Here is a 10,152-nt window from a genome sequence, read left to right on the forward strand (position 1 = left end):
CTGTCCTGCCCAGTTACATTGTTGCCTGACCTAATTCTGAAGTCCCTTTAGAGTTGGCAGGAATGAGGACCAAGCATCTGATTCCTCACTGGTCTGAAATGAGATCCCTTCCCTGTAGAAAGGAGCAGGTGCTATTTTCACCCTGCCCCATCTTCATTGAACTGAACCAATGGTTTAAGTAGGTGTTTAAAGCAATACCTGCCATCCTTCCTGCCCCCAGGAAGGCTTGGCTCTACTGACCTGAACATGCTGTGTACTCGGGATAGAGAGCTTGGTAATGGTGGAATCCTCTGTCCCAGCTTGCCAATCCTTTCCTTTACCCAGGGTGGGAGGGATGCCCACAACCCTGGGCATCTGCACAGCAAATGCTTCGACTCAACAAGACTTTTCAGGAGTCAAACAAAAATGTATCTTATACACAAGGCCTTCTTTCTTGGAAGAAATTCCCTGCTGCAAAGCCAAGGCTGAGGAGTGGGATAGTAATGTGATTTTTTTTCTCTCATTGGGAATAGGGTATGTGTATCTGGTGTTCGAACTAGAGAAGTCTGTCAGAGCCTTGCTTCAGGCTTGCTCTCATGACCCGCTGAGCCCAGATGGCCTGAGTGAATATTATTTCAAGATGTCCAGCCGAAGGATGCGCTGCAAGGAGGTGAGTTAACATGATGATGTCCTTTCTGGATCAACGTTCTTGGCATATAGAGGCACTGGATTTTCTTGGGATAGGTGGCTAGGCAGGCTGCAGACAGGTATTCCTGCTGAGGCAAGAAGGCTCTTACTGTCCCACAATAAATATAGCAATATCCTCTCAATTACACACAAAAAAGAAGAAACCTTTGAGCCTTAATGGGTTGTGTGTGCCTGCCCACGGTGATCAAACTGTCTCCCAGCCTTTATTCTACTCTTCTTTCTTGTAGCCGACACTTTGGTTTTAAACCTTTTGTCTTGGAAATGAGATTGAGAATAGCAAACTTCTCTACTTGATTTAACTGATAAACCTACACCTGTTTTTCCCTGGTTCTGCCCTTTCTGTGCCTTCTGACTTCCTTCAGAAGGAATTTCTCTTCAGCCCACACCCACCTGTGGGTCACTTCTTCATTCTCATTCAGGGCTTTATTTAGTTTTGTGGTTATTCCCCTAAGATTTTTTCTTCCTGTGCCTTTTCTAGTATCAGCCTTATGTGTCGTTGGCATCATGGGTCTCTAATGTAGAGTTTATGTCACCTGGGGATCTCATTGCAGATTCTTGGGCCTTATTCCAGATTTACTGAGTCATTCTGGGTGGAATTTAGGAATCTCCAACTGAACAAAGATCCCCTGGTGGTTCTAGTGGATGGTGTTTGAAAACCACTTCTCAAAGCAAGTTTTGAGCTCAGCAATCAGTGTGGTGGTAAAATCTGATTTGGGAGTACACAGCTTTTGTGAGACTGAACTAGTTATTTAATATCTCTGAAACTTTGTTTCCTCTTCTATAAAATGGGAAACTAAAATGCCTATTTTAGTAAAAAGATCAGTAGTTGCCAGGGGTTTAGCAGGAAGGGATGAATAGGCATAGCACAGAGGATTTTTAGGGCAGTGAAACTATTCTGTATATGGTAGATACATGTCATTATACTTTGGTCCAAACCATAGAATGTAAAACAAACACCAAGAGTGAACCCTGATGTAAACCATGGTTTTGGGTGGTGATGATGTGTCAGTGTAGCTGCACCAGTGCTAACAAATGTTCCACTTTCATGCAGGATCCTGATAGTGGGGAAGTCACACAAGTGTGGGAGTAGAGAGTATTTGGAAAATACCTGTACTTTCTGCTCAAATTTACTGTGAACCTTAAAATTTCTCTAAAAAAATCTATAGGGTAAGATGGCAAATGCCTGTTTTATTGGGATGATCACATTAGATTTAAAATAAATCCATGTAACAAAGCTGGCTCTTGTTCTGCTTGAGAGGGCAGGCTCATCTTCCAGTTTCCCGCAATGACCCACAGCTTCCCTACCTTACCTGCTTCCTTAACTATGTGGAGCTTGTGCAGTCATCCCACCTTAGTATGTTCTAGGACTGACTTAACATGCTCCTCCTTCCTCCCCTCCTGCTTTCACAACCAGAGATGGCCATATGCATATCACAGAGCCCCTCCCCTTCCTCAGTGCCCCTGTTGACACCATCCTGTCTCCCATTTTCTCCTCATCACCTTATAGGGATTTAATCGTGCTTCGATTCATTGGTTATAGGCTGATTCAGTTCTCCTTCCTCTCCTTTACTTTTCTTTTGTATTCCCCTCCCTGCCAGCACCAATATAGTCAGTCTTTGACTCCCTCCTATCTTCTTTTCCACTTCAGTTAAATGACTCACTTTTGTGGCTCCTCTCAACTTTAGACCCAGATTTACATTTCTAGCCTCATGTCCTACCTGAGCACCACCTTCCTGTGAGACTCCCCTTTGGGATTTTCTGTAATCCCAAACTCTTTTATGGACAAAATGGGCTTTTTCATCTTACAGTGAAATTGGCCCCCCTTGTATCTTCTGCCAGGTCCTCTCATCCCAAGATGGTGTAGACCTAACACCCACCAGGCCTGATTCCTTGCTTGCCCATCCTGCTAATGCAGTCTGAGTTACTGCAGACGATTCTCTTAAAGAATCCCCTTGATCTTGGCCTGTTCTCTGTTCATTGCCACCGGCCTTGTCTAGGTTTTAATCACCTGTCCTTAGAAACTACTGTTTTTCCTCTCTGCTGGTTTCTGCCTCAGATCTCCTCTTGCTTCAAGACATATTTTTAGATCTTTACTTCATTCTGGAGTCTTCTGCCTGCTCTACCAGGTTTTGTTTCACGTTCAAGACATTCAGAGGCAAAGGACGTGGTCAGCCCCAGCCCTACAAGACTCCAGGAATCTTGTATGTGACTTTCTACCCGACCTGTCTCCAGTCATTTCCACTGCTCTGGGTACAAACCCTCTGAAGCCTAGGTTGGGGCTAGTAACCATCTCATACAAATATCATAAGCACTCTCACCCCTCTGTCCTTCAGGATCCTAGCCTTTAAATACTCTGTGAGTCCTTCCTTTCTTGAGGACTTCAGATTCTGCTCTTTTTATCAGTGTCCACAGCCCTTTGGTGGAACCACACAGTTGGAGGTTGAAATAGAATGCTGGGCTCTTGTGGTACATTTTTGCTTACTCTCCAGCATGAGTGAGTACTGTGTCCACTTCTACCATTCTGGACACATGGACTCAGTGTAAAATTCAACTCCAGTTAGGGTGGAGTAAGGGTGGTTTACTGGATTGGATGGCTGTGTGCCTGAGACTGGGCAACAATGCCTTTTTACCCCTGAAAGGGCCTTAGCAGCCAGCTTCAGTATCTCCAGAGCATGCGCCTTGCCATACAAGCGCCTCTGTATCTGTGGTTCTCTGCCCGGGCTGATATACCTTTGGGTGGTTTTCAGGTGCAGGTGATCCCCTGGGTATTAGCAGACAGTAACTTTGTCCGGAGCCCGTCTCAGAGGCTTGACCCCAGCAGGACGGTGTTTGTTGGTGCTCTGCATGGGATGCTCAATGCCGAGGCCCTGGCAGCCATCTTGAACGACCTATTTGGTGGAGTGGTGTATGCCGGGATTGACACAGATAAGCACAAGTATCCCATTGGTAAGTGTCCCACTTCTGTCTACGAAAGCTTGGTTGGCCCCTGGGAGTAGACCAAGATTGTTATAATTCCCAGTGGGAGTGGGGAGAGACGCCTGACCCGGCTCTGCAGATCAGCACATACCAGCAGCAGTATCTTCTTCTAGTCAGGTCACGTGTACTGGCCCCTCTGCATCTATCCCTCTACCCCCCATCTCCCATGCAGGGAGAGAAAAAGCGATTGGAGACTACAGGAGGTGATAAGAAGTAAGAGCCAGGTAGGAACTTTGTTGGAAGCTCAGAGTTCACAGCCAAACCAGTTTGGAACAGACAACAGGTACTGTTTCATGAAAAGGCTGCAATTCTCTGAACTTGCCTGGTTTCCTTTATTAAAAGTTCTTGAAAAGCTCTGGCATTATCTAAGGGCAGAGACCAGGTCAGGCTGGAGGAGGACTTTCTGAGTGAGTCACGCTACAGAGTATGGTCATAGCCTGTGCTTTCCCAATTCAGAAGTCTGTGGGCCTAACCTCTTGGTTTTGATGAACTCCTCTGAGAAAGGAGGTTAATTCACCAGTCCTGGCAAAATAATCTCAGTGATGGAGTATGGAGGTGGAGCAGAGCCTGAACTCTGTGATTAAGATGTGGCTAACCCACTTCCCCAAATGCTTAGTCTTCACACCCACACTGAATCTGGTCAGGAAGGAGCATCGTGTACTCACCAATGCTGTGCAGCAGATTAAGAACAGGGACTTGAGAAGCTGCAGGGGCAGAGGCGGCACTTGGCAGGATGGGGCTTCTTCCAGCTCCCCTAATAGGTCTCCAGAGTGCCTCCAGGCTAGGAGAGGTTCAGTTCAACTGCTGGGCTTACCCTTCAGAGAAGTGTTCTATCTGCATCTTGGCTTCCACTCCGAATCCTTCAACCTTACCTATGCTTCCACCTGCACTGAAGGAGTCCCTTCCCTTCCCCATCTTGATCTGCAGATTCTTCCCCTATTCCTGCGTGGTTCCTGCCAACATGATCTCGAATATGGTAGCCACCAGCTAAATGTGGCTACTGAGTTCTGAAAACACGGCTTGTGTCATATTTGGAAATAATATTTTTAACATGTAGGGTTAAATAAAATATTAATGTCACTACTATTTAAAATTTCAATGTGGCTACTAGAAAATTTAAAATTACATAAGGGCCGACCATGATGATGGCTTATGCCTATAATCCCAGCACTTTGGGAGGCTGAGGTGGGCAGATCACTTGAGTGAAGGAGTTCGAGACCAGCCTGGGCAATATGGTGAAACTCTGTCTCTACAAAAACTACAAAAATTAGCCAGGCATGGTGGCTTATTCCTGTAGTCCCAGTTACTTGGGAAGCTGAGGCAGGAGAATCGTTTGAGCCCGGGATGCAGAGGTTGCAGTGGGCTCACGCCATTATACTCCAGCCTGGGTGAGAGAGGGAGACTGTCTCAAGAAATAAAGTTACATAGTAGCTCACATTATGTTTCTGTTGGACAGCACTTACATGCATAGTAAAGGGTTTCCTGCATGTTAAGAGAGTAGCATTTGGCAGAATTTGGTTAGAAGGGAAGTTTGTGTCTCTTGTCCTAGGATCTGGTCGTGTGACTTTCAATAACCAACGGAGTTACCTGAAAGCAGTCAGTGCTGCTTTTGTCGAGATCAAAACCACCAAGTTCACAAAGAAGGTCAGTTGGCTGGTTTATGCTCTTACTCTGGGATATATAAGAGGGGTTTGGGCGATTACTACCCAGGGCAGGCCCTGAGACCTGAAGCTGTGTTTATGCTGGGTGTGTTGAGGGAAGTGAGCCAAACTCCTGAGAATTAACACTGAGGTTAGGGTTTGGGAGTGGACTTGGTCTTTGTAGGCTCAGGAGGAAGGGAACTGCGACTGTTGAGCCTCTTCAGTGTGTAGGGTGCCTCCCTCACTGTGGTGTTTCTCTGACATTGCTAAGTAGCCTGACTTCCCATTATCCAACCTTTCAGGAATCCTCTCAACACTTGCCTATATTGCTAATTGATAGAGGGCTGAGGTACAGTTTGCTGAGAAGACCAGGCATTAAGATGTATGGTTGCTCAAATCCTGGAGGCATCCAGCCTGGCTCTGCATGGTGTATGAGTCTGTCCTCTAGAATCCCTTTCTGCACTTCTGGCCCATAATTCTCTCCAAGCCTCCTTTAAAACAGGCATATATCAGGCCGGGTGCGGTGGCTCACTCCTGTAATCCCAACACTTTGGGAGGCCAAGGCAGGTGGATCACGAGGGCAAGAGATTGAAACCATCTTGGCCAACATGGTGAAACCCCTTCTTTACTAAAAAATACAAAAATTAGCTGGGCGTGGTAGCGTGTGCCTGTAGTCCTAGCTACTCGGGAGGCTGAGGCAGGAGAATTGCTTGAACCTGGGAGGCGGAGGTTGCAGTGAGCTGAGATTACGCCACTGTACTCTAGCCTGGCACCTGGTGACAAAGAAAGACTGTCTCAAAAAAAAAAAAAAAAAAAAGGGCAGATACCCTGCATTCAGATATCCCACATTCCTGTGTATAGCCCAGTAATGTGCCCTTCTATAACCGATCAGTCCTCCTGGTGAGAAGACACATTTCATCATCATCTTTTGCTTTTGTGCAGGTTCAGATTGACCCTTACTTGGAAGATTCTCTGTGTCATATCTGCAGTTCTCAGCCTGGTCCTTTCTTCTGTCGAGATCAGGTGGGTCCAATGTCTATGAAGTCCCTGCCCTCAATTAAAAACTGTTATGCCAAGATCATGACATGGAATGTTGGCGTTCTGAGGTAACTTGTGGCATCTGAAAGCATAGAGGAGGAGCAGTAAGGTTTGCTGAGGGTCAGACCAGTGACACACTTTGGATGGCTTGCCCAGAACTTTTAGGAAAACATGTTGAATTGAGTCTTTATACTTTGGCCTTTTTCTTGCCTGGGATGTTGCTATGCAGTATCCCACTATTTGTAGATGATAGAGGCCTGCCTGGGTATGTTCAGCAGTACCTAGGAGCCAGGCTCAGCTGCTCTAACCCTGAGGCCTTCTAAGCTTATTTTTATCTACTCAAGGGCCTCCTCCTTTACATCTGAACTACTAGACTACTTTGATATTTGCATCTGGGCTGTTCCCACAGGTGTCGGCAACAGGCAGAAAGCAGCAAGGCCGCTTTCTGTTGACTGTTTCTGGGTGGTGGAGCATGGATCTGGATGTGTTTGGCAGTGCTTCTCAGACCTTAATTGCAGACACATCACCTGAGGATCTTGTTTAAATGCAGATTCTGATTTGGTGGGTTTCGGGTTGATTCTGAGATTCCATGTTTCCAGCAAGTATCCAAGCGGTGTTAGTGCTGCTAGTCAGCATCATCCTTTGCCAGGTGTTAGGGGAAGTTTGTCTTACGGTAAGGGTGTCTTAGGACACCACCTAGTCCCATCCATGCTCAGTGGGTGCTTTTTAAATTTTATTTTTAAAATTTTTGCAGTGATGCCATTGTTCAGATGTGGAGTCTCTGTACATGGTTAAACTGAAGCTCTCAAGTGACAGTTTGAAATTAAGTTTGGATTGTTAGGTAAAGCCTGAGAACAAGTATCTCTCTGATCAGCCTCTTCTAGCAGGCTTTTATGGATCTGGATCTTTCACAGATAATCTTCATAGTCAGATAATTGCTCAGAGATTAGTGGCTTGCCTGAGGTTACACAACAAGCAAGAGATGGGACTAGACTGAGAAACCCAGTCACCTCTCCTCACTTAGTAGGAAGAGGGGAGATGGGAAGAAGGCAGCATGTTGCCTAGCATTAGAATTTGTAGTCAGTGTCTTTATACATTCTCCATGTTAGCAGCCATGTGATACAACTACCCTGTAGGAAGTGAGAAGGGCAGGGGAATAGGAGAGCAGCTGTCGTGGTTAGAAGGGATAAGAGAAACTAGCATGGTCTCTGTACATACTAGGAGCTCAACATGTTTAAGGGGACCTGTAAGCAGGATGGTGGGTTTGCCATAGTTAATCAGGCTTTTGTGTTGGGGTGAGAGTTCTCCTAGGGACCATCTCTTCTAACCCACAGAGGCCATCAGGAGTTTCCCACCCCTTCTCCAAACAGAGCAAGCAGCTCATGCAACAGCTCCTGTGTCTGGTGCTGACACAGGCATGGCATTCTTTGTTTTGTTCTCCCAACCCAGGTCTGCTTCAAGTACTTCTGCCGGAGCTGCTGGCACTGGCGGCACAGCATGGAGGGCCTGCGCCATCACAGCCCTCTGATGCGGAACCAGAAGAACAGAGATTCCAGCTAGAGGAGCTGGCCTTGCCCAGTGGCCTGTGGCGCCCAAAGCTGGCAGGTCAGGCAAGCAGCCTGCACCACCCTGCCACTGGCGACCAGGGAGCTGGCTTCCCGAGGACAAGGGAAAATTGTAGTCACCTTTGCACTTGCTGAATCTGTCTTTGTTTCTGCACTAATTAATGCACAATGAGTTTTGTCGGGTTTTGTTTTCTGGGGGCGTGCCAAGGGCAAGGACCCTTTGGCTTACCCTTCAAGCGACTCTGTAGTTTTCCCAGATTTTAGTTTCTCATTTTGCCGATGAAAAGCAAACAAACAAAAAAAACTACGTGTCCAGAAAGTATTGACACGGATGCCTACACCTAGGTTTATTTATTAAAAGCGCTTTTTTACATTCCTTGCAATACTGATGGTGATGATGCGCAGGTCTCATTGGTTTCATTCTTGCAGTTGCCATACAGTGCCTTTCCATTTATTTAACCCCCACCTGAACGGCATAAACTGAGTGTTCAGCTGGTGTTTTTTACTGTAAACAACAAGGAGACTTTGCTCTTCATTTAAACCAAAATCATATTTCATATTTTACGCTCGAGGGTTTTTACCGGTTCCTTTTTACACTCCTTAAAACAGTTTTTAAGTCGTTTGGAACAAGAGATTTTTTCTTTCCTGGCAGCTTTTAACATTATAGCAAATTTGTGTCTGGGGGACTGCTGGTCACTGTTTCTCACAGTTGCAAATCAAGGTATTTGCAACCAAGAAAAAAAAAATTTTGTTTTATTTGAAACTGGACCGGATAAACGGTGTTTGAGCGGCTGTTGTATATAGTTTTAAATGGTTTATTGCACCTCCTTAAGTTGCACTTATGTTGGGGGGGGGGTTGATAGAAGTTTTTAATCACAAAGTCACAGGACTTTTTTCTTTTGTAACTGAGCTAAAAAGGGCTGCTTTTTGGTGGGGGCAGATGAAGGCTCACAGGAGCCCTTTCTCTTAGGGGGGCAAGTACCCTTCCTTTATATCTTTAATTTGAGGAACATATGAGATAACTGTTGCAGTTGATTGAAATCCTACTGGAATTTGAAAACTTGACTTTTTTTCTTTCTTTTTTTTTTTTTTTAAATAGAAAAAACAAAAACTACTTGCCCCTCCTAGGGAAGCTGTGTGCCAAAGAACCAGTGTCATAACCCCTCCCTCCTGCTGAGCTGATGTTGCATTGTTGCATATCCCAGCTACTCTGTGGGTTTTGTGAAGCTGTGTGTGAAGTCTCTACCTCATTGTAGTATATGCAGGCAAGACTGCACTCTCCTACAGATGTGTGGAGTAAGCTGTGGTGTAGTTTTTTTGGCACATAATAAACACGTTGCAGCAGAGTTCTGGTTTTGTCTCTGTTTGAGGTCTGGGAGCAAGGGGCTGACAGAGGAATAGGAGGGTAATGGCACAGCCACAGCTTGTTTCCTTGGATTTTCTTTGATGGGATCCTGGAGCAGGATAACGGTGTGACCATGTGGGAGACCTGCCTTGTGAGTACTACTTGGTCCTTTCCATGGTCAGTTACACTTTGGAGATGCCTCTCCAGTGGGTGGGTGCTTCTAGCCCAAATACAAAAAGTCCTCACATCTTAGCTTCTCGGGGGTCCTCGCAGCCTCCAGACCCAGCTTGGAGAATGCTGGAGGTGCAGCTGCTCACGTGCCAGTAGAAGCCACTTGTTCACAGCTTCTCCTGCAAGCCTTGGCCTATTCTTAGGAGGCTGCACATCCTCTTCTACCCACCAATGATCACCCAGTTCCTTTCTGAGAGGAAGTGATTGGGATTTTGCAGTTCAGAGAACCCTATCAACTGAACTTTCTCAAAGCTCCTAGGATTTGTGACAGGGTGTACTACTGATTGTTCTTCAGTCAAGTTGGCCTAGGCCCAACTTGTTGGACTAATTCTTTGGGAAACTCCAGTTTAGGTTGAGGTAGAGGGAACCCTGCATACTGAAGCTGTCTCTTCTGAAAGAGGCGCAAAAACTATTGGGAAGGGTGGGGGAGTCTCCTCACTAAAGGAGAGGCTAGACTGGGCACAGTGGCTCATGCTTATAATCTCAGCACTGTGGGAAGCTGCAGCAGGAGGATCGCTTGAGCCCTGGGGGTTTGAGACCAGCCTGGACAACATAAGAAGACCCCATCTCTACAAAAAAACTAACGACATGGTGTGTGCCTGTAGTTCCACCTACTGGGGAGACTGAGGCAGGAGGATCATGTGAGCACAGGAAATTGAGGCAGCAGCAA

General features: G+C 46.2%; 1 protein-coding gene across 10 annotated transcripts in view; it reads left to right on the forward strand.

Annotated features, from left to right (window-relative positions):
* The window catches only part of CPEB1 (cytoplasmic polyadenylation element binding protein 1), a 111,236-nt gene extending 101,984 nt beyond the window's left edge, over window positions 1–9,252 (forward strand). For all 10 annotated transcript variants that reach the window (XM_074399958.1, XM_074399956.1, XM_074399957.1 and 7 more), the window contains 5 exons: window positions 513–649; window positions 3,435–3,633; window positions 5,213–5,307; window positions 6,246–6,326; window positions 7,791–9,252. In XM_074399958.1, coding sequence (XP_074256059.1) covers window positions 513–649; window positions 3,435–3,633; window positions 5,213–5,307; window positions 6,246–6,326; window positions 7,791–7,901 — 623 coding nt within the window. In that variant the 3' untranslated portion in view covers window positions 7,902–9,252. The remainder of the gene's footprint in view (window positions 1–512; window positions 650–3,434; window positions 3,634–5,212; window positions 5,308–6,245; window positions 6,327–7,790) is intronic.
* The last annotated feature ends 900 nt before the right edge of the window (window positions 9,253–10,152 follow it).

The sequence above is a fragment of the Saimiri boliviensis genome, chromosome 5, assembly GCF_048565385.1.
Source record: "Saimiri boliviensis isolate mSaiBol1 chromosome 5, mSaiBol1.pri, whole genome shotgun sequence".
NCBI lineage: Eukaryota > Metazoa > Chordata > Mammalia > Primates > Cebidae > Saimiri > Saimiri boliviensis.